The 24734-nt window shown below is 39.6% G+C and overlaps 2 protein-coding genes across 3 annotated transcripts in view; one reads left to right on the forward strand and one right to left on the reverse strand.

The window, feature by feature from the left end:
* Window positions 1-848: 848 nt before the first annotated feature.
* On the reverse strand, window positions 849-12914 carry LOC141803924 (WW domain-containing adapter protein with coiled-coil-like). 2 transcript variants are annotated; one of them, XM_074688018.1, is made up of 13 exons: window positions 12587-12914; window positions 12147-12180; window positions 11372-11561; window positions 10758-10849; window positions 8593-8702; window positions 8285-8382; window positions 7774-8052; window positions 5400-5516; window positions 3680-3828; window positions 3399-3490; window positions 2821-3004; window positions 2449-2576; window positions 849-2363 (listed from the first exon to the last, which is right to left on the reverse strand). In XM_074688018.1, the coding sequence occupies exons 1-13, from the start codon at window positions 12625-12627 to the stop codon at window positions 2294-2296; spliced, it is 1584 nt and encodes a 527-aa protein (XP_074544119.1). In that variant the 5' UTR covers window positions 12628-12914; the 3' UTR covers window positions 849-2293. The 2 variants fall into 2 exon arrangements, with proteins under 2 accessions (XP_074544119.1, XP_074544118.1); XM_074688017.1 differs by having other exon boundaries at window positions 2821-3007.
* A 616-nt stretch (window positions 12915-13530) lies between these two features.
* Window positions 13531-24734, forward strand: part of LOC141803922 (MAGUK p55 subfamily member 7-like) — a 37477-nt gene continuing 26273 nt past the window's right edge. Inside the window, exons 1-4 of the mRNA XM_074688010.1 lie at window positions 13531-15023; window positions 16065-16183; window positions 17938-18015; window positions 21893-21973. Coding sequence (XP_074544111.1) covers window positions 15005-15023; window positions 16065-16183; window positions 17938-18015; window positions 21893-21973 — 297 coding nt within the window. The 5' untranslated portion in view covers window positions 13531-15004. The remainder of the gene's footprint in view (window positions 15024-16064; window positions 16184-17937; window positions 18016-21892; window positions 21974-24734) is intronic.

Here is a 24734-nt window from a genome sequence, read left to right on the forward strand (position 1 = left end):
GGGAGGAAATTTTTTTTATATATATTGTTCTCCTGGTGTAGTGGATCAGGTCGGACCTTTGGGAAACTGTTTGCCAAGAGTTGACACCAGTTTAGAGGTGATAAAGAAGATTCTCTTGCACACCGTAGAGCTGTGCAAGCAGTAAAAGCTGCTGATGTGTTCAAACAGGAGGCCAAGTTCACTGTCATCATAGATACACCACTCTGCAGAAATACTTTGACACTTGAACCCACAATTTAACAGTTTTTATCATGCTATTGCCCTGTCAATCGGCAGCTCTGTTCAATTACCATCAATCATCTGTGAACCTATGTGTGTGTGTGTGTGTGTGTGTGTTGGCCCAGAATCATGACACAGGTCAACTAAACTCAGAGGTTATCCAGGCGCCTGCTTTTGTTTAGACTACATTTTACTCGTGACATGTACAGTAATAGGTTTTTAATCTGATGGAGGGAAAATGCGCACATAAGCAGAACCAGATTCAAATCAGGCTTGCTCTCTGTCTCCATCATGTGGCCAGACGTTGAGCTGCAGGTCAACACAAATATTGATGAGCTGTGCATCTGAGTAAATGAAAGCAGGCTGTGGAGACACACACAAACACACACACACACCTGCTGAGTCATTGACAAGGTGCACATTACATTTCCCAGAGCTGTCACACCAACCGTCCTGTACCTGAATAATTACACTCTAATGTAGCAAAATTACAAACTGCATAATTCAGCAGGAAGTACACCCAAGCTATACAGCATACACACAACTTCCATCTCACACACACGTACAGAGCTTTAATCAGAGTCTGGACAGAAAGGGAAAGTCAGGCATGGATGTGGTATAATATTTTATTCTCATATTTTATGGAATACAAAGCCCCCCCATCCCACCCAAACCCCCCGCCCCAAAAAGTGTGCACATCAGATGTGGTGGAAACTATTCAAGGACACAGAAAAGAATAGCCAAGAGACAAAGAAAGTTGCTTTGTGTGTAGAAGTGTACGACTGCAGTTTAATGTATAAAAAGTATACCCTCTCATCATGAGTGAACCCTTTAAAAAAGTAGCCAGATGTGGCTAGAGTCAGTTCATAAAAGGGCCGCAGCTACGACAGCTGAACACAAACAACCAAACTTAACATGAGTCTCCTTATTGTAAAAATAAATCGTCTTTCCATGGATTTCTTTTTTTTCTTTTCTTTTTTTTTTGTTGGTTTTCCATTTTGACTACGAGGACGTAATCGTGTGCAACAATAATTTAGCTTTACATGACTGGGAGTTCAGTCACTTTTCTACTCTTTTACACAATCTCTTGCTAAGCTGCACAAAAGGAATGAAAAATGTCCCAAATCAGAGTTGGGACAGAAACAGAAATTGACAATCATACAAAGAAAACAGACAAATAGCTGAAGGGAAAAAGAGAAGAGAGAGAAGAGCCAGCAGGGCTACAAATGAATATAACCTCATGTGTACTAGCAGCCAATCTAGGTCCAATAATAGTTTTCAAAAATGGCTTTGAAACATCTGGAGTGTGAACGAGCCACAAATGCATCAGTACATTTGTACCACTGGAAAAGCCTCACAGATTCCCATTAGCTGGAACAAATCACTGAAGCACGTTGAAGTATTTTCAAAGTTCTGGCCAAAGGTCTTTGCTAATCTCTTGACAAGTAAAACCAACCAGCTCGAAGACACGCTGGTCTGAGCAACCACTGACAATTATAGTGAATAAAAAAAGAACATTAGTAACATCACTGCCATTGAACCATACATTTCAATGCATGACAAAGTCCATTAAAGAAGATCAGAGAGCAAATTGGTTGTTCTGATGCACCCACCGGCTGAAAAACTGCGTCACACTGATTATTATGAGATGGTTTGTTTTAGTTGATTTCCCAAAAATGAATTGTAATCTTTTCCTGACCACTACACATCAAAAAACACACCAGAAAACAAGTTAACCCAAAACGATACACACAATCCAAGGTTCACAGTCTGAGAAGGTGCTGTCTTAAAGAGCCTCAGGTCCTCTGTGTCCGTCGGGCAGAATCCAACTCGGCGAGATGTGTATGTGTGTGGACACTGGAAAATGAAATTCTTAAACAAAAGAAAGAAAACAAGACATGTTCAGGATGATGGAGCGTCACCGTCTCAGCCACTGTCTGGTTTCTTTCTGACAGCTCTTCTCAGTTGCTCTTGTTTGGAGAATAAACAGGCTATAGCTTGCTGTCCATGTCTATTCCTCTTTTTTAATCGCTGTTATCCATTCATCCTAGTCCTTTCATATCTGGTGTGCTCCTCAAACCATGTAGGAGTTCTGGTTCTTCAGCTTGTCCAGCTCTTTGCTTTGCTGCCTCAGAAACAGGATTCTGCATTGAAGAGAAAACAAGTAGATTAATGTGGCTGTCCTGGTCCAGTATGTGGGTCTCACTGATAGCAGAGCTGTTTTCTCACCTCTGTTCCCTCAGTGTAGCCTGTATTTCACACACTCTGACCAGGGAGCGCAGGTTTTTCATCTCGGTGCAGATCTCTGACATGTACAAACTGCCCATGTTGTGGATGTCCTCACGCAACCGAGCCGCCTGACAGAAAGAGGTTGAGGAGAAACGAGTCTTGTAGATTAGAGAAACAGTGGATAACTTAACTTCAAATTGGGAGCTATACACAACTCAAAACTGCTGAAATGATTAAGAATCATAGTTTTGCAGACCCCTTTTATTGGAGGAAATTTTAACGCACAAAATTATGTTTATCAAATTTTAAAAAACAGGCTAAAAAGACTCAATTCCTCTGTGACATGCGTGACCTTGTAGTGTTGGACTGTACCTGTTTCTCAGTGTTTTCTGAAGGCCAACCTTGGATATGTCTGATGAGGTTCTCATCAAAATGAGCTGCCAGGGTGGGGGTGAAGGAGCCGGGGGTGTCTGCCAGCGTCTGACTGGCGCTGCTGGAGGGGACATGTGGCAAAGTGGCACCAGGAAGGTTTGTTCCCGTGCACAGAATCTCCTGGCTGCTGGAGTGAGACAGCTCGTTAGAAAAAGACACGGCAGCAGATTTCTTAAGGTTTCTCACCATAATTCCTCCATCCACCTCATCTTTTTGTCATTGTTTGACGCAGAAACTACTTCTCACATTAGTTTGAATTTGTGTGAGCAGCAAACTTCATCTCTGAATTGAAGTGCTGATTTTAAAAGTTGAAATGGGACCCTTCAAGTTTGTGTTTCTAGTCTAGGTAAATGAAAAATGAGGTGAGGACAGTGTGGAGTTGTGCAGCAATAAATCACTCCTCTGAGTGTTTGAAAACATTTTAATGTAATGAACAAAATTTTATGCAAAATGCACTTCCTGCACCCAATTATTCTATAAACAAATTTGAGTGTTAAACAGTTTCTTCATATTTCTACCTTCTCTGCTGGAGAGTTCTGGGGTCCTCTGGGCGCTTCTCTGCCATCTGAGACAGCGGTACTGATCCTTGTTTACCTGAAGACATGCTGCCCTAAAGACAAATGAGCAAGAAAAAAAAAGAATTTAAGAAATGAAGAACAATAAAATAACATGTCACAGACGACAGCATTGAGCAGAGAAAAGCAGAGTGTGAGGTCTGTGAGTCATGAGCGAGAAAAAGGAATTCTTCATTCTGGAGGATTAGCTTCTTTTTGTTTCTGGTGGTTCTGGTTAGACTCACCCTTGTTTGTGAGGATGTGATGCTGCCTTGGTGCACACCCATAAAGGGTTTCTGGTTGCTCTGTGGTGTGCCGTTCCGTGGCGAGACGTACGGCCGCGGTGATGATGCATCTGATGTCAGAGAGACGGGGGACTGACTGGAGTGCTGGGCTGAAGCAGGAAAACAAGAGGATTAGCACTTAGTTTCACTTTCAGTGAACCGTCGTGGACAAAAACCTAATGATAGTCTTGAACTAAATAGCAAAATATATCAACAAGTGCAAATTTGATACTTGTGAAAACGCAGGTCCTGTAGGAATCTCTAAGGGTTTAAGATGGCACTTTTGAGAGAAGTTGTTTGGTAAAATAGCAGCAAGACAAACCAGCAAAATAAAATGCTATAAATCTATATGAGGAGTACTTTCAGGTCTTTATCTGCCTAACTTGTTGCACAAACTACTATTAGATGGAACATACAAGGGCATGATTTAAGTATTCGAGAAAGGGAAATCTCAATAAACCTAATACAGCCATAAGAAGAATAAACTTTGACTTTTACCTGGCACAGCTGCATCAGGGAGAAGAAACACTACAACAGCTGATAAGTGAGCAGTTTTTCAGAGTAGACACCTAAAGAAGTGCACTCCGACTGAAAAGATCAATTTCTGTTGCTACCTAAAGTCGATTGTCAAAATATGGTAAATCTGCATTCATTATGCTAAACTCAGAGAGCTCAGCTCTCAGACCCTCACCTGACATTCTGTCTAAGTGATATAGAGAGACGGGGACTTCTGATCCTTATTTCAATACCATTAGAGATCCTGAGACAGGTCACTCTAGGAGTAAAAAATAATCTGAACTTATGGTCCATCTCATAGTCTCTTGGGTTATATGTCGGTTGAAGAGCACAAATATGATTATTATTATAATTATTATAACTTCTTTCATTTTAGTCTAAACTCCAGCTTTAAAATTGTGCATGACCCACTTAAAGGTAGGGTCTGCAGGATTTTACGAAAAAAAGAGAATGTCAACTATCTCACCAATCACAATAGGGAGTGGAAGAAGCTATCCTTGGAGGCTACCATAGTGGACGTAAAGAAAAACGCAACCAAAGTGAAACAAAACACTGAACAAATAAAGCTCTTTACTAAACGAGGGTGAAGCTTGGATTGACTTCTACTCGCTTCTGGGCACTTGGAGAGCAGCACTGGACAAAGAGTGACACAAGCTGGCTTTCTGCTAACCAGGTACGTGTCAAATACACATGATTAGCTTTTGCTATCACGCCATGTCAGGCGCACAGCTCCCAAGCCCCTCCCACGTAGAAACGTGATGCTACAGGTGTTTGCTGGGCTAGTAAATGTGTTCAGTTAACTTCGGTCGGAGGCAATGGGTGTGAGCTCTGATCGAATGTTGTGCTCACTAAACACTAACATAAATTCCTGCAGATCCTACCTTTAAGAGCATAATTCATCCAGTAACTCTGTCTTAAATATTAAGAACTACCGTTCATGGCCTTTAAAACTGACAACACATTTTAACAAACATCAGTATTTATCAATATGGAACTTTTCACCTCTGATACACTAGAGCAGTTCTTGCTGCAAACCTGAATTTATCAAAGGTCAGTGACAAAATTTGCAGGGACATAGGAGACAGGATATTTTGGAACAAAAAAAAAAAAAAGAGGAGGTATTAGCGTTGGTAGCAGATGGTGAGAAACAGCGAGGAGGCCATACCTTGGTTGGAGTGCTGAGCAGCTGAGAGCAGAGCAGTGACGTTGAAAGCAGGTCCAGCAGTGAGGAGCTTATGAAGCACAGACCGCAAGGAAGCTTGGGTGACAGCAGCTGCCAAGACTGGAGGGAGGAAAGAGGAAATGTACACACACGCGCGTACACACAGGTGAGTTAGCAAGGACACACAACAGGTGAGTGGCATTGACACACGCGCATGGTTAGGTCAGAAAAACAAAGTCAGGATAATAACGTCAGAAGGCAGATTGATATTTTCACATGGGTTGTGTAAATGTCATGTCTCCAGAGCAACGACACACTGAAACAAAATCACATCACGCACACACACACATGCATCAGGAAAGAGCCACAATACTGACCGGATCAAAGCCCAGCCATCATACACAACCTGTTTATGAGAAGAAGCTCCCACACATTGAACTTAACCTGTGAAAAAGTTTCTTTAAATACATCTATCAAGAGACAAACTGAGTCCTCATCGCTAAAGCATTTATCCCTATAAAATTCAACAAAAGAAAAAACTGACAAAAACCCAAGAGTCAGACTTCTAAGTGATCTGTGTGTCTGCCTGCAGTCATCTTTTCTCCTTTTCATCATAATATGTGGCCACAGTAACTCATGTCTGCTCAACAAATGCATCCAACCATAGTCCAGATCTGCAATCCAGGTAGGGCTTTGGGATATGAGAAAAAGTCTTATCCCAATATTTTTTTTCATATCAGTCGATATCAATATTTATCATGATATAAATCAAGTAAGTATTTTGTCAATCTTAAATGCCCCATTACTCATAAGTGAGTTGTGAAAACGTCAGGAGGTTATTTTTGACTTTGTTTATTTTTTTGTGAGAGGTTAAACATGACATATGTACTAAAGAACATCACACAACTACTTAAGATAAATTAAACAGGGACATCTACTTTACTTTTCTTATTAGTGAGCATGTTGCAGGTGATCTACTACGACTACATGGGCAATTGATAAGACGAGTAAACAGCCCTCTTTAAAGAGGATGTAGGGCATGCTACCGGCTGTCACCATGGAGAGTTTGGGAGACCAGAGTGGTTGTAAACGAAAAATGAAGTCTGAAGCCATGGGGTTGGAGAACTCAGACGTATGGGTCATAGGCTACTGCATATGAGGTAGGAGCTGTGTTTAATGTGGAGCACACCCTCCGCCACAGCACTCAGGCCATATGTGTGTATGACACCGTGTGTGTGTATGTGTGTCTGTATATATATATATATATATATATATATATATATATATATATATATATATATATATATATATATATATATATATATATATATATATATATATATATATATACATATGTATATATAGATAGATAGATAGATAGATAGATAGATAGATAGATAGATAGATAGATAGATAGATAGATAGATAGATAGATAGATAAAGACTCAAACACGACATACTTCAACTGCATCAATGTGTCATAGGCAGTGTGATTTCAGATGCTGGTTTGATCAGCTTTTAGAATTCCCCTTATGTTTTCTGCTTGCTTGTCTTGTCTACAGGGACCACTGGTGATTAATGGTGAAATTGGAGTTGATCATACAGCAGTTATTCCAAACTAGATTTGATGTGGTAATAGATCAAATTTCATGGCTGATGTACGGCCATTCTAGAAATACAGTAAATGCAGGAAATGTAATGCTGACTGGCAGACCAACCACAAGGCTGAAGAAGTCTTCGTAGCATGAATTCATAACAGAAGAATAAACCCAGTTTCAGTTTCTGGTCACCACAAAGTCAATTAAACTACAAGCGGTCACGTAAATAGCAGCATGATAAAAGTGTCTCATTTATATTCAAAAAGAGTACCAACCACAAAACTCTGAGAATGCAAGTTTACTGAAGAGAGTGGCGTCAAATGATTCCTGCCAAAGTCCTGTTCACCTTGTTCAACACTACCTTTGATAAAACTGTTCTGCTGTACCTGGATTATTAAAAAGGCAGATTGAAGTTTTATTCATTAGATTAGAGGCAATGTTCGATTTGATTTTATACATTCAGTGAATGGGAACAGCTAGTAACAAAGAACCTGTTGTCATGGAGCAAGTATTACGGACAATGGAAGAGAAAACAAATTTCCTGCATGGCATCACTGACTGTGTAACCTTAAGCTTTTTTTCTATCCCTGAAAGCTTAACTATATTACAGTCACCAAAAAGTTTACCTGATGATGTTTGAACTGTTAGCATAAACAAGTAAAAACTGGACAACAGCCAGCAAGAGCATTTTTTCAACCAACAAAAACCCAAAATGGATAACCATGGGGAGATGAGCTGCACAATCACAACACAGAGGGAAGGGTAGAGTGTGCCCTCACCTTCATTGAGTTTGGCCATGTCCATACTGCCATTGTTCATCTGCAAAGTTGCCTGCAGCGCAGGGAGGAGCTGATGTAGGAGAGCTGGGTCCTGCAGCAGGGCTGGTGACGGGGACTGGATAGACTGAGGCACCTGCCCAGATGAAGAGGAGGAGGATGAGGACATGGTGGAGGGGGTGGAACTCAGTGCACCTGCAGCAGAGTTCAGGCTCTGAGAAGAAGTGGAGGAGGAGGAATGGCCGGAGTTGGATGCAGTAGACTGGTCTGCTGATGTGGTCTCTGAGAGAAAGTAGCAGAGAAGAACACAGCTTTACACTCCAGCTTCTGTTATTAATTATAAAGTTAATTTTGTACAAAAGACAGATGAACATTATTGTAGTAAAAAGCTTTCTCTGTAGGTTAAACATTTTATCATAGATGGATTCAGAGACACTTATCAAAATGTAAATCAAGTAGTTAAAGTCAAAACAAAACCTCATTGTTTAGGATTCAACAAATATGCCATATTTACTTGTTGCGGCTTTGTCCTGCAAGGCCTCTTGTCTGTAGTCCATGTCCCTGGGGAAACTGTTCGCCGCCATCTTGACTGAGTCTTTCTGTCGTTGTTCCCTGAGGCAAAATACACAAAAAGCAACAGTTAAGATGTGCCGGATGGAGCCTGTATTTTAACCCTGCTCCCTGAGCTTCTCTATTCTGTTAGGACTTGTGTATTGCTTGACTTTGGCATCCATAACTCTGACACAGAAATAAGATAATTTATATTCCTATCTTTTAATGTCTCTGAGTATACTTGTTGATCCTTAGTGTACATGTGCTCACCTTTCCAACAGGTCCTTGGGCTTCTCCCATTGGGAGACTTCAGTTCTACAGTTGTAGTAGTACTTCTTCCCAGAGGAGCTGATGTGTTCTGTCCAGTCATCTGCGGGGTCCTGGTGCCAATAGAGAGAGGACACAAGATGTCAGGGATTAAAAAAGAAGTTATGATGAGTCCAAAAAAAGTAGGCTCACAGAGATGAGACCTGACAGTTCACTTTATAATCTCTGCGATGGGGTAATAAGTTCAAATATCCTCAAGTCTGACTAATTTAAACCTTCTGTGAGGAGAATTTAACTGGTTATGTAACCGTCTATATTTAATACCAGTGGCTCCATATGACCTTAAAAATGCAAGAAGGCCATCAGCTAAAACAAGTCTTTCTATGGAGTTATTTTAATGTCTATGGCAAAGTATTCACTTTTGCAGTTAAAAGGGAAGCAGGGGAACACTTAAACACTTCCATTAACAGGGCCTGAGCTTTGTTCAAAGGGAATGCAAGAATACACACAATTTAACAATTCACATTACTGCCTTAACTTCACCCTTTTGGATCACACTACATGGACAAGATGGATGTTAATAATTACATATTGAACAGGTGCAACACCACAACAAAGTCTGGAAAAGTCTGTGGCCTAATGCCACAATGGTGTACAGATAAAAGTGATATTAGAGATGTTATCTCTAGGATAACTGTGTAGTAAATGAATCGTCCTAACATGAGGAAGAGAAAAAACAAATCACTTAGTGTGAACTAAGTATGCACAAAACTGGATTATCCTAAGAAGTAAGACGTCCTTGATTTCACTATCTATGAGAAAGGGTGTAGGCTCAGCTTTCAATTAATGCGCAGGTATGACATTGATCATACAGTCAAGATCAGGTCATCTACATATGGAGAGCTATTGTTCCCTGTACCTCTGGGACTTCAAAAGCGGAGCAGAAGAGAAGAGGTTTCCAATCATTAACTGGGTTAATATAATCTTTATTCTCTATCCTCCCTTCAGCTCAACGGTCCAAAAACTGTTGCCCAAAGTGTCACACTTAACCTGATGGTTAGGGTTAATAACACTGTAAGACAGGGCTGCATGATATGGCCTAAAAACAGTATCTCAATATTTTCAAGCTATATTGCTATACACAACGTAGGATATACATATTGATATACATTGATATATGCAAGCAACTCTTTTTTCCCTCCTCTCCTAATAGAAAAACATGCATGCACAGGGGAGTTTTCTTGGTGGTCAGGGTAGTGTGCTGCTCGCTGTAAGAGAAGCACCAGCAGAGAGTGAAGGAAGTTTAAGTGAATTACATACACATGTCTAAAAACATTTATGTGACAACTTGCTCTCCATAGTCAGCATATAATCATTTCATACATCTCAAATGCAACAACCCACAATATATCAAGTTTATTTGTTTGATGGGGCTGGTGTTAATCAGTCAGTCTAAACCTGTCTGAATCAAAGTGTTGTATATAAAACTCAGTTGATCTTTAATGGTGTTATTAATGCATTGACAGCAACATATGCAGTAACTGAGCTCAGCCTGCAGTATTGTTGAAAGTTGTGAAGTATAATCAGGCCAATTAACAAGAGACTGGGGCAAGCCCATTTTACAGTCTTTTTTTATCAAAACACCAGAATGATTATTTACTTTATGGTAAACAATTGTTTTCTATAAATGCATGGTTATGAAATAATGAGGGAAAAGGATGTTTGTGATGGAACTGAAAGTTAGACTGGCTATGTACATGATGCATGCTTTGTGCAGCTGCAACCTCATTCATCTCCTAGGTTAAATACTGTAACACACAAGGAACACCTCTGCCTGCATTTCATACTGGTTTACTGGACACACTCGTGCATCGGGCACAGACCACATTTTACATAACACAAAAGGAAAAAAAAAAGTGAGTCTAATGCACCAAAGTTAATTTACAAGTCTGGAGTCTATTCAGAGCAACTGCTCTTTCCAGAGAGTGTACCAGAAAAATCTGATGTTTTCATCATGCCCTGCTGTTGAGAAAAAAAACTGTCTGCAAAGAGAGAGGGAGAGATGCCTCTATATTATGCCTCACATACCATGCTCCAAACAAGCGTGACAGCAATTCTACAGGAAATCCTGAGGGTATATCATCAGATAACAGGGGACAACATCTTACCCTGTCTGCAGGCTTGCTCTGAGTCGCATGCGAGTCGGAGCTGTGGTGGGTACTGTTGTTGTGAGAGTTCTCCTGAGGAGAGCCACTGGTCCCTGCAACAAAGCCATTTATCAGGAGTCAGGATATAACACAGTGATCTGCAGAGGAATAGATTCTATGTGACGGCTACAAAAGCATTCACTTGTGACTGTTTTAAGCTTAAAGTACAAACATTTAAACAGTTCAGAGAGCTATTAATTTAACTATGATCTGATGGACTGTGACAAAGTATTTTACAACTTCATTGTGCCTTTTATCACAGTTTCTAGATTAAGATTTGGCTTCTCTGCAAACTGAACCTTGCTCCCGATGGGTGTTGTTGTGAATTTATAAGAAATATGATAACAGAGGATGTCAAGAATTCAACACAAAAATTTGAGTCACTGACATGCTCAGACAACATATTCAGTTAGGTGATCTTATTTTTCACAGTAAGACGAGATAGAGAGTCATGGGCAGGTCTGAAGCCACAAGCATCTGATGTAATCTATTTATAAGAAGCTCTGGTACTACTGAGATGCTGCCTTTTCCTCTGGGATAAACTCCCATCCTTCACGATAAAAAGTCCAACTTACCATTTTTACCTCTGACGGCGTGAGTAGTTTTTGCCTTGGCGTGTCCTGCTCCATCCCCATGCCTGCTGACAGGGCTTTCATCTGAACGTCGCAGCATCTTGTAAGGGGGTGTGGGGTCTGAGGAACCATCACGCACCTTGTCATAACGGTGAAGGCTGCTGGACTGGCTCTTTGGCTGAGTTTTATGGGTCTGTATCCAACAAAGAAGTAAGATGTGTTCAAGTGTACACTCTGTTGCCATTTTCCACTTGCATTCAATGGCAAAGCATCTTTTCCAAGCCCATGTAGACCAGATAATCTTATAACCATGCATCCTACAAGCATTGATAAACATTTCCTCACAGATAAACTGCATCTCAGAGCAGACTGGCTAAATGTAACATCTTATGACTCATACACTAAAGATGATTTGATTCATGGTGATGATGTCATTAGATGCAGCTCCTACAAGAAATATAGCGGTAGGATTGGGGTAGTATTTGGTTTGGCTACTCCTCTACTCTAAATTAATCCATACAACATTGACCTACAGCACTAATATAAGTCGTAAGTGTTTCAATGGTACGACATTGTTGTTGAGTGCCACTATTTTGAAAACTTTAAGTAAACCGTTTGGTTCTCCCTTCCTCATTTAAGAGGCATCAGGACATTTATACGTTTGGGCAAACTTCTGCATCTGCATTATTACCATTAAGTTTCGAGGTTGGCCTTTAAAGTAATACTAATCATTTGATTTGCAACCATTACTGGTTATTACTGATCGGTCACTACATACCTGATAGGATTGAGAATCCCTTCTGTCGTTGCACCTTTAGAGAAAAAACAAAACAAACATGCAGTTAGCATTTAACGTTTCTTAACGGCTGTGACACTTTATGATACATCTAAAGCTAATTAGCCGTTAGCTAAGTAAGCTCATTTGCAATATTAAGAACTTCTGTTTACTCAAAATGCCAATTGTTGAATATGGTTTATATCATTGAGAATATTCCCAACTTAAAATACTCAATCTAAGTGGTGTTTAAAACCAACTTCTTCGTGAGCTAACAAAGCTAGCTAGCTACAGGAAATACTGACGGCTAATTGCAGACTGTCAAAGCTAGCTGCTAACATCGACAGCTAACGGTTACACGCTAACTCAACAATCCAGCTTTCTAAAACAATGGTTAACCCTGTATTTATACATCTATATGTTGAGGTTTGTGCTTGATTTACCCATCGCTGACTCTTGTTGGTTTCCTTGCATACATCACCATCAAGGCCGTGGTGATGTATGTATGTGTGTGAGGGGGAACCGTGGCCTCCTGACTGTCTGCTCTCACAGTTCTCTATTCTGGTATCTACTCTTAGTCTATGCGGACAAACAGACACCTACAAACCCTGCACCGAGTACCAGCACTGCATAGCGGCTGGTCTTTGATAAAAACCACCCTCAGTGCATCATCTGACATGTAGTTACGATATGCGGTTGGCTTGCCCGATGTAGCTCATCGAAAAGAAGCAGAGTCAGGAGGAAGCGGAGAAGACGAACTGCTCGTTAATGTTTAGCTAGATAAATGGCACTTCCGCTTTGTCCTTTCAGATTAAGAATACATACACATAAAACGCAGACAGAAAACCGGCTGCGGGGAAGTGTGTGCAATCCAAAGTACTATCGCCAATAAAGTTTTATAAAATTAGGATATCTAAATAACTGTCGTTAAACCGAAACAAAAAAGACCATACAAAGGCAATGCAACTGACTGAGTGTATGTTTTGTCCCCACAAAAGGTTTTACATTAATGCATGCATGCAGTTTATTTGTTCATATTTAGATACATTTTTTAGAAATATCTTATGTGCATATGTGCAATATGTGCATTTTGTGTTTTTGCCTTGAAAGTTATAATGATTTGTACAATCATGTAGGCAAGAATACTGCTATAAATCTGGGGTATTAGGGAAAATGACAGAAATGGACCTGTTCTAAAGGGGTGAGGGTGGATATTAGATTTGGATTTTGGATAAACAAAGTTTTTAGCATGCAAACAAAGTTTTAAAAAAATGTCACTCCTCTTGAAGGTGGGCGTGTGTTACTTTGAAGAGGGCAGCTTCATTTCCGGTTTAGCCTGGCTGTCTATGGATAACGTGACGCAGCTGAAAACGAAGCTCCTTGTTGCAGCCGACTCCTCCTCCCGGTCCACATCTCGTTGGCTGGCCTTTATATGGGACACACCCACAGTCTGACTGCTCGTCTGGTTTGCTGTTTTCCAAAATTTATCACCAGAAATTCTCGTTTTCAGGTGCACGTTGATTCAGAATGTGTGTCCCCAGATATTGACTTGGATATTGTGGGTAAGTAGTGTGGCTTATACCTATGAAAATCCCCTGGTTTGAGGTGAGTAGCCGTTGCATAGGTATGTGTGGTAAGCTAGGTAGTCCTGATAGTTTCATTTCTTTGCACATTGAATGTGTGAATAAAATTTCATGAAATAAGATGAAGATATTTAGATTAACAGTTTAACATAATTCCCCATCCTGTGTAAACTCAACTGAACTTAATTAGGTCCATTTATTTATAAAATTAGTAGCCCAAAGTCTACTCCACAAAAATAGAAACGAGAAACAACAGAAACAGGTTGGATTGAGTTAATAAAATTTTAATAGCCTACCCTAAAAAGTTATATACAAAATGAAACTACTGAAAAACTTTAAGGCCATAAAATATAAATATTACTACAACTAAAAAGCCAGATTTAAAAAAAAAAAAAAGAAGGAAGGAAAATCAAATCAATTTTAGAATATTGAGAGATGAGCCACTCAGTCAGTATTCCAGGGCAGGAAATTTAAAAGTCCCCCACCTGTGCTTGTGTGGTACATATTAAGTGATATGTTTAAACCCTAAAGTGAGATAATACCTCTGAAAAATAATTGCATGTTTCATCCATTACTGAAATTTTAAAAAAATAGTGTTTTAGAGTCAACAAAAAACAAACAAACAAACAAACAAAAGTTGTTTAATTCCCATATTTCTTAGTTGCTTCAAGACCCCAATTTGCACTGAGCCAGGATAATGGTGTTATCATGGAGACAGATTGATTAAGGAAAGATATGTTCACTCATTGCAACAGATAAGCTAAATTGATTTTCTTTTGTTTGTTTCTTTTTGGATTGGCCTATTAGTGAATTCACATGGCAGGGGGTTGCCATGCACTGTTATTTTTGTAAATACGGGCCAATAGAATAGAAGAAGTGAATAGAAGTTTGGGGACTCCTGCTTCAGAGGGCCAAAGTGATCTTGTTGAAAACAAATGTAAGATCCTTCATGTATGAAGAGTCATGTAAAGCTTAGAACAACTTTAAATTCAGTGGCACTGTAGTTGACTAAAGGAAGGAAAGCGGTAAATACAGGATGAAACCACTGACCCTTTGAGATGAGATTAAACTTGCATAGATAAATTAAAGCCGTTGATTGCAATATTGATTAACTACTGGCTCAATTTGGGTCAGCCTGGACTCATATTGACTAAATGAAATAGACAGATCCACAGTCTAATCGGGGGACCACTGTGTAGCCTCTCTGTGTGAGGGAATATTTGATCTCTGCTCATGTTTTCTGATATTAAGTGATGTGAACTGGCTTAACTTCATCTGATGGAGCAGACAGCTTTTGGTGAGTAATATAAACGTTTTCTAAGGCAACTATTTCTCTTCTCAAATTTACTGTAATGTGCTACAGCACCGGCCTTTTTCATTGTTCAGCAGTCTTTATTAATAACAGCAAATAAGTCTGAAAAACAAATATCGTAGTGATGATTGTGTCATCATCCTCACGGAGGGAAGTTTGTGAGTATTTGTCTATCAGCATATTCTTCTAAATGCATCTGTTAACTGAATGTCATTTTCGTAAAAAAACACACTATGTATTTTTAAACCATGCTTAAATCAGCTTGATGTGTTAATTAAAGTAAAAATGTCCTGGAAAGCTTAACTTCATATTGTTTTTGCATGGCAAATTTAATTTTAATTCTGAAGTGTATTATGTTGTCAAATTTGGTTCACTAAAATTTGAAGTTGGCAGCAATGACCAATCAAACATACAAGTATGAATGTTTTGTTGTCATTAACTGAAATTAAATGAAATACATTTTATAATTTGTGGCAAACATAGTTTATTCAGTCCTGTATAGAGATAGCTTAGAAATGTGTGTGTTGAAGTTTTTCATACCAGCATTAGGTGGCAGTAAAATCTCATGAGAAGCTTCTTTTACAGTACCTTGATGTCCTTCTGCAGTCAGGCTCTGGTTACAGTCGTGGTTGTTTAAAGCAGAGAAAACCCCAACACATTATAGGATTATGATTTATGTTTTGCAGCTTCCAGTATTTCTCTGATTATTTCTTTTATTTTTCTGAATGTGTGAGATGCCGAGTTGTGTAAAACACAGACGTTCTTCCAAACCGTAGCAGGTAAAAGTTTGAACTTTTCTCTGCCATGAAGTGAAAAATAACACCAAACTGAAACACAGTGGCTTCCCCATGGTGGCGCTGTCTTCATCACACCATCCATTTAACCTTTGACCTCTCTGTCTCTCACTCTTTCACCTTACAAACAGGCTCTATGAATCATTAACAAGTACAGTGTGATGCACAGCAAGTGTCTGTATGTGATGTATTCGTGTGTGTTTGTGCCCTCCTCCTCCTCCTCTTCCTCCAGGCGTGTGCAGGCCAGGTGAAGCAGTGATGTCTGAAACAGAGTCTCAGTCAGACAGAGAGGAGGACTACAGGTTCCTTCACAGCACGCTGATGGAGAAGAAACTCCATCTGCTCTTTAAGGTTAACACACAGCTAGGCTTCTTTTTCACTTTTACTGATTTCAGTTCATTTTTTTGATGTAAACCTTTGTCTGCTGGTAGAAGATAATCAAAACACACAGTGGATATTCTGAACTGCCTTTTGGAGAACAGAATTTCATAATATTATGAAGATAATAAGCAGCATTGTCATAATGAAATGTGTTTTAGGACGAAATGGTTCCTATACGCTCTTGAGTATTATCATGATGTGTGATGATTTAATTTCATAAGGCTGTGTTTAGTACAGTTTTTTGATTGGGTGGACTATTGCTACTTAAAGCAGCCTGTCTAGGGTTGCTGCTTGATTAGACTCTGGAAGGCTTCTGTTATCAAGTCACAGCACAATAAGAAGTCGAGTTAAATTGATGTCAGTTTGCTGATGGTGGGGAAAAGATTGAGGAAACAGTTTTCTTGATGAACTTCATCTGTGCTGACAAACATGGCAACAACAACAACTCTCAAATAAATGTTGTTGAGTGAAAATGTTCAGATACTTTACACCAAGCATGTTCAAAGTCAATCCGATCCAATCCACTTTATTTATATAGCACATTTTAAAAAACATTTAAGTTTACCAAAGTGCTGCACAGTTAAAATAACATATAAGAACATCAATAAAAGAAATGAAATCAATTTAAAATAAGAGGTTAAGACCATAAAAGACATAAAAGGACACAGATCACACAACTATCATGCTGAATTAAAAGCCAAAGAATAAAAGTGAGACGCGATTTAAAAGTTGTTAGGGTCGGGGATGTTTTTATTTTGAGTGGCAGATCATTCCACAATTTGGGAGCCACCACCGAAAAAGGCTCGATCACCTTGGGTCTTTAAACGGGTTTTAGGGACCACAAGGTGAAAGTGATCAGCAGACCTCAGGGACCGCAAGGGGGTGTAAATGTTTAAAAGGTCTGAGATGTACTGAGGTGCTGATCCAGTCTACAATGTCTTGCTAAACTGTGCATAGTCTACTTGCATAAAGCTCAACCTCTGTCCGTTCTGCATAAACTCACAAACTCTTACAGCTGACATCTTTAAATGGATGTATTTATCATGTTCATGATATATGATATGACATTTTGGGGGCCAAATATCTTGTTTTCATGTCAAAATAGTGTTTCAAAAAACGAAATAAAACAGTCCAGAAAAATCCAGATCCTAATCCTGCCATAAAAAATCTTGACAAGTTTCCCCCATTATCGCCCCCTAAGGGAGAACATTTTCTTTAGGAAGAAGCAGAGTTTGCTGTTGTAGTGATTGTGATTGCCACACTTAGTGACTGTTTTCTTCACAGAAATCACTAACAGACAAAGTTAACAAATAGAACATTAATGTGCTACTCTGAGTGTAAATAAATATGTAAGTAAGAGCTGCTGGTCCTTTATTGTTGTACAGAATCAAATGTGGCCCTCTTGGAAAATAGATTGGACACCTCTGATTTAATGTGCTGTTGTTAAAGAAAGAAAAATCAATTGTCTTATTGTAGTTAGGGTTAAGGTGTAACCTTTAATATTATAACCTTTATTTTGAAAAGCTTCTCAGGTATGCTCAAGTGTAGTGTTTCAAGACATTCTATTTTTTTAACACATTAACGATGTCATTAAAATTTGCAAAATTAACAATTTTTTTATTAACCTAAGAAGCAAAAAACATTTTTTCCCACTATGTTTTTTTTCTTTACCATGTTTTTGCCACAGGCAAGATTTTTATTGTGCTGCTTTCTCGACTTGACAGATCCATGAGCGTCTGAAGCACTTCGAGGAGCGTAGCCCTGCCCCCGTTCAGGATAATGCATCAAGTCTGGCCTCAGATGTAAGGGTCTCTCTCCATACATCTTTTACTTAAAGACGAGGATGACAGCTTGACAGCAGAAGATGCAGGGAGGGTTTTTCAACATTGAAGTTGTTTCCTCTGATAAACTGATGACTTTCCTGTCACACAGAATCACAAGTGGAACATACATCTGATCTCATGTGTACTGAATTATGAAATTTTATCTCAAATCTCTGTCACATTGGGTCTAACAGTTTGAGAGGTAGCATTTTAGGAAGATGTATTTCTGTGCCAGCTGAGAGGAGCCAAGCAGAAGGCTGCTTAAATAATCTTCTTTGTAGTCGAATGTTGAGGGCTGAAGGAATAGAATTAATGTCACATTTAAAATGAAGTGACAAAGAGTACTCCAGCTGATGCTGCGACTCCAGACCAGTCTTCATTTCTATCAGATGTGCATCAAATTTCATTTGCCAGTCTTCATCATTTCTCTAACTAACATGTCCCTTCTTTATTCCCATTTTCTCCCACTGGCTTCTTTCTGGCATTTTTGTTCCATATTTATTTCCTGAGTTTTCCCCTCTTGTTCCTGTGAAGACTGGTAAAGAAAACATGGTGTTGCTTTTTCCCTTACTCTGTACTTCCATGTTTTCATCAACCTCAGGGTTCATTATCTCCTCAGTCCCCTTTCCTCCATGTCCTGTCCCAGATCTTTGATTTAGCTTTCCTTTAACTCTTTACTTTTAAAAACATTAAAAACCAATTTTGAAAAGCCTGAAAATGTAAAAAACTAAATAATAATGATAAATAAAAATTTCAAAGAAAGAAAGAAAGAAAGAAAGAAAGGCAAAAAAGAAAATTAACATTTTGTGTGCTATCCATGCAGTCAGCTTAATTGGTCTTAGAGAAATTATTTTCTTTTGAAAAGAACAAAATGTCTTTTGATTATCTTTTTCTTTAGAAATTTTGCAGTTTTAAGGTAAAAGATGATAGTTCAAGAAGATGTATTTTTATTATGTAAATATAGAAATGTGAATTTTTTTGTGGGTTGGTTTCATTTAAAAGTTTAAATATTAAGACTGAAAGACTTAAAATTTAACTAAATAAGGTATCACAAAAAAAGTGATGACATAAGCAGCAGTAAAAATCTGAATAGCCTGCTGCTGTGTTAATCTGAAATCTTGTATAGATGATCCCCTGCACTGAGAGCAGGTTTTTGTGAGGGTGAAATGTTAACTTAATGACCCTCAGGGATGTCCTCGAGCACATCTGGATGCACAGTTCCTGCAGGTTGGGCAGCAAGTGCAGAGATACTATTCCATCACTTGTCCAGTAGTTTCCCATCCCCCCTGCAGACACAAGGAGATAGAGATCCATTTAATGGATGTGCAGACTTGTTGTTGGCTAGCTGGATATAAATATATTTTTACTTAACTCTGCAAAGTTTGCTTGTACTGCTTGTGCTGCAGTAGTCTCTGTGTTTTTCTGCAGTTCTGTACTTCACAGTGCCACTCCAGTTTGCCAGCAACTGGCTCTGATACTCACTCGTGTGATTTGAATTTTTTTTGTGTTATGGATATTTTGGGTATTTACATTAGTGGTTACATCACATTAATAGAATAGAATAGAACTTTAATATCGCTGTAATAAGTGCAACGAAATTGAAGTCACAGCAGCAATCAGGAAAACAAAAGTAAGAAAGTGTATAGAGGTCCATAAGAAAATAGATGATGACAGCTTGTCCATCATTGTCCAGTTCAGCCAGCCTCCACCTCCACCGGGTCCAGGACTGAGCTTCTTCAGCAGTCTGTTCAGTCTCTGTCTCCTGGATCCTGTCTGCTCACAGCAGGTGAAGTTCTTCCAATGTGGCGTTGGTGTCTGATGTTAGCTCCGTTAGCCATGTCTGTGAATAGCATGATGCTATTCTACCCTCTGGTAATCCCTCTGTTGCTGGGTTAGCACAGCTAGCTTGTCCATCTTATTGGAGATAGATCTTACATTCCCAATAACGATGGATGGAAGGACAGGTCCAAGTCGTCACTTCTTAGCTCACACCTGAGAACCAGCATGTCGTCCTCACCTCTTTTTTCTCTCCTTGTGGGAAGACATCAGGCCTTGCACCAGTTAGCATTGACATGCTACAGGCTGCTAACAGCTGAGTTCACATGTAAACAATGCAGCCATGGTTACATGTAGGATCTCCAGACAAACACAGGAGAAAAAGTTGCAAAAATATCACTGAAACCACAAAAAGTTTGGTGTCCATGACCAACAAATGAGTCATACAAAGTAGTGATCATAATAAAACTTAACATAAAAAAACATAATAAAACCAATGGGCAGTAATATCACCAGAAAAAAACACATTAATACAAGATAATAGTCACATGAACTTTTTTTGTTATTATTTAAATGTTTAAAAATCATGACTTATCCCTACTCTTCAGTGACTAGTAGTCTTTGGCAGTGCAGCTTCTTAACCAGGTGGTGCAGCAGCCTGTCAGGAGGATCTCTGTAGTGCCCTGGTGAAGTCCTTGAGGATTCAGAGCCTTAGGCCATGTGTCCATCCAGTTCTTGCTGGGGCTTTAAATCCGCCACAGCAGTGTAGATGACATGTTAGGTTCTTGTCTATGATAATTTACAGATATTTTAAACCGTTCACTACCTCCACTTCTCTCTTACTGACGGTGAGTGTAATCCACATTGAGGTGATTGTCTGGCTCCACTGCTTCAGGGTGGTCATCTCATCTCTGTAGGCCTGTCACCACAGGAAATAAGCCAAACAGCTGCTGCATCATCTGCTAAGAAAAATTAAAAAGTGAAAAAAGGTTAAAAAAAATGAAGCCAATGGAAGAAACAAAACATTGAGAAGTGCTGAGGACAGCTCTGGCAATGTCCATGCTTTGATCGGCTCTGATTGAAGCCCCTAAAACTTGTTTGATCTGCAGTTCTGTGCAAACCAAAAACATAACTAAACTATTGGGATAATAACCTTATCAAATAATGAACTGCAATAAGCGTACCAAGGATTGAGCTGCTGTTAGCCATGCATGACTTCACTCATTAAAGGTAGTGACTCTAAAGGCAGAAAATATAACAGATATTATTAGTGACACTTTTAAACATGGTAACTTTTTATCATTTATTTTGGGGTTGGACTGAGGTAGTTAGGAGGCCTGATTTGGCAGTGTAGGACAGGTCCACCCCTTCTGATTAATTCATCTTGCCATGTTTCCACACAGTCTATCTGTCCTCTCTTCTCCACCTCCTTGCCTTTTCCTCCCTTGCATCAGATTTGGTCCGACAGCAACTCTCCGCCTGGCTTAAATCATCAGGACCTGCTGGTAGGGCCAAACCATGGGTCTGTTTCCCCTCAGAGAGGCTTCTGTTTGCTAGCAGTGGAAACTAATGACCTTCATGCATTGTGTCTCTGGAGTGTGCCTCCACATCTTGAAGCAGTAGAAGTCATTACAGTAATATGCTTGACAAGATGGGCGACTGCACACGGTCATTCTCCGCCTCCTCACTCCATACTGACGGTCAAGGCTGCTCTGTTTCAGCCGTTGCAGCAGCTGTCGAGAAGCCTTGAACATTCAGGAGCTTTTTTTCCGATGGTGGTTAAGAGTCAGGAAACAAAGGAGGCACCATGTAACACAAATAAGTAACACGGACAGACAGTAAACTACAAGTGAGGTGAACAGGCTGATGTAAAGTATGGAAATAAAGTCAGAAGCAATGACGTGTCATGGCGGTTGAAGTTAAATTTCCCTTTTTTTTCTCTTTTAGTCTCCACTTGTTTCTCCATCTCTGTTGGCCAGAACAGTGTAGTCCACTGTGAACCTCGCTCAGGCCATGATAAAAATGTATACCTCTAATTATCGAAAATAGAGCTGTCTTTCCTCTTTTTCTCTGCTTCCAGTTGGCTGAAGAGCTGATATACCAAAGCTGGATTGATGAAGTCAAAGAACTGGTTGACCTCTTCTCCAAGCCTCATTTTAAGGTGAAAAGTGTTATTTCCCTCCATGGTTACGTGTTCCTGCAGCACACACGTGTACTAACCTTGAAGCCAAGTCCTGTCCATGTCCAGTTAAAATCAATCATTTCTAACGAATATAGCCATCAAGAAAAGTGGTTTTGTATTTTGGGCTAAATGCAGGTTTGCCTCTTTAAAGTTAGCAGAATAGATTCATACCACTCACATGTCTGTATAACAAACACAACGCTACAGCCAGTGAGTTTCTTAAGGTTTAACAATTCGGTGTTGTTTTTTATCCAAATAAAATTATTTTTGTTGAAATGGTCTAAATCAAGCAGCAGCCACAATGTTGAGCAATGCCCCCGATGTAGTTCTTGGAGTGTCCACTTGAGGCTGGCTCTGAAGTTAATGAGGAAAATTAATTTTTGCCCCAAAGTCAATTTATACAACAAAAAAACTTGTTCACTGCCTGATACAAAATGGCTTTTGATTTCCATGGACAAATCAAGAGGACTACCGAGGATTAACAAGGCTCCCTGACTGCTGTGGTGACCCACTAAAACAGGGGTGGCCAACCTGTGGCTCACAAGCCACATGTGGCTCTTTGCCTTTCAGTGTGTGGCTCTTCGATCCATTCATAAAAACATATATAAAGCTATAAGTAGCAGTGTGCTGATCCATCCAAAATATTGATATGCTAATGCCAACGTTGGGATCAGTGTTAATAAATGTTTCGGTGTACAGATTGATAATTAAGTTTCAGTTTCACTTCTGTAGTACGAAATTTAAACACACCAAGAAACACAGTAAATCTCATTTTGAAGATTGGAAATGTTTTGATTTTCATTATGTCATTTCATTTATGCGTGAGAGGAAGTGTGTTTGTAAGACTACAGGTGTGATGTGGCCCTCTGTAGTACCACAGTCATTTCCATGGCTCTTGGTCTCTGACTGGTTGGCCACTCCTTCACTAAAACATCTATAATTTACATGAAGCAGTGACCTCCAGTCTAAAATATGAAACTGGTGCAGATGTGCTTAAAACTGTAGTTCCTCAAGTTTTCACTTGAGGAAGGCTGCAAAAACACAAAAAACACATACACAACAAGCCAAAAAGACGATTTTTACATTAAAAGAAAACACGTTTACAGCCTGGTTCAAAGAACAGTTGGATAATTAATTTCGCCATTGGCACAAACCAAACATGGAATGAAGTTTTTTACAACTGGTTATTTTCAGAATTGTTAAACTTAGAAATTTTGTCCATAAAACGGCGTGGCTGACATGACTGACACGTGAGCTCCATGTATACACTGTATGATGAAATGAAATGAAATGAAATGAAATGAAATAAAAAATACTTTATTTATTCCAAAGGGAAATATTGGAGTGTAACAAAATGTAATGTAATGTAATAATAACTGGACATAGTGTGTGTGATGTCACCCACTTGTTTCTAAAACAGAGTTTTGAAGCCCATTGTGGGCCAGGCCAAACTGGAAATGCTGAACTGAGCCTAACTTTGTTCAAGTGAGGTTGAGGTTAAAAGGCAAGTCTTTGCAGACAGCTACAGTCATGTGCCCACATTTCAGTCTAATCAGCCATGCCCTTATATGGGCAAAACTCATAAGTTTTAAAACTATTACTCCAATTCATTGTAAAAGCACAATTCAGATCAAAAGTTTCATCTTGTTTAATTTGTTCTTTCTGTTTTTTGACCACCTTCAGCCTTTTTTTCTACACAGCTTAAAGGTAGGGTCTGCAGGAGTTTTCGTTACTTGTTTGTAAACACAGCATTCAAAATGGGCTCCTCCTCGTTGGATCAGTGCCAACAGCAGCACACACCCACAGCCTCCAACCAAAGCTACATGAACATACGCACTAGCCCAGCAACCCCCCTGTAGCATCGGGTGTCTACGTTGGAGAGACACAAGAGCAGTGAAGTGCACCTGACTTTGCGCATTAGCACAAGCTATTCATAGGTATTTGACACATACCTGGTTAGCTGAAGGCCAACTCACTCTTCGTCCCATGCTGCTCTCCAAGTTCCCCAAAGTGGAACTTAGCCTCACCCTCAGAAAAAACTTAATCTGTTTGGCAGTATGTTTTACTTTGGTTGTGTTTTTCTTTCTCTGTGCTACATCCACTATCATAGCTGCTCAGAATGGCTTCACTAATCATCACACATTGGGCGCACTGTGATTGACTGAGGCAGCCATGTCTACTCTCCGCACAGAAATGTTCCGACAGGTTCCGACACAACCAAAACATCAATATACTGGATGAGGAGGGGGTTTGGGGCAGACACAAGCACTGACACACATAGAGGCCAAGAAGCGACAATTAAGCAGGATTATTCCTGTAAAAGTTGACAATTTATTTTTTTAGGAAATACCACACTCTTCCTTCAAGCTAACCACACAGACTTTTACAGGTACTGCACGCAATCCACATCTCTTAGGAACAACGCATATAAGCACATTTCAACGTTTCCTCTACCCCCAATTTCTCTAATATAGCCACACAAACAGGCATAAAGTCCCCACTTTTTGCCTGACACAGCTGCACTGCACAGCTTGTGTCACTGAAGCAGATCAAATGGTTGTGGTTCACATGGATCATTTATGAAGCAAAAATGTAATCCACTCGGAAGATTGTTATTTGGGTTCCTTCTCCTTCATTGCCTAAGCAGATCATTATAATGTAAAAAGTACCTCATGAATGGTGTGGTAACATGTTCAGCCATTCTTTTTCACATAGCTAACACTGGAACTGTAATCCGAGG

Source organism: Halichoeres trimaculatus, unplaced genomic scaffold (genome assembly GCF_033239565.1).
Source record: "Halichoeres trimaculatus isolate MK-OKI-2021-1 unplaced genomic scaffold, fHalTri1.1 fHalTri1_scaffold_15, whole genome shotgun sequence".
NCBI lineage: Eukaryota > Metazoa > Chordata > Actinopteri > Labriformes > Labridae > Halichoeres > Halichoeres trimaculatus.

Bases quoted from the DNA above. Each gene is read 5' to 3' on its own strand.
- LOC141803924 (XM_074688017.1), bottom strand. From the start codon at position 12,627: ATGGTGATGTATGCAAGGAAACCAACAAGAGTCAGCGATGG. The intron at 12,181-12,586 runs GTAAATCAAGCA...TTTTCTCTAAAG, and splicing joins CCAACAAGAGTCAGCGATGG to GTGCAACGACAGAAGGGATT. The intron at 3,008-3,398 runs GTAGAAATATGA...GTCTCACTCCAG, and splicing joins AGAACTCTCCAGCAGAGAAG to CAGCCAGGAGATTCTGTGCA.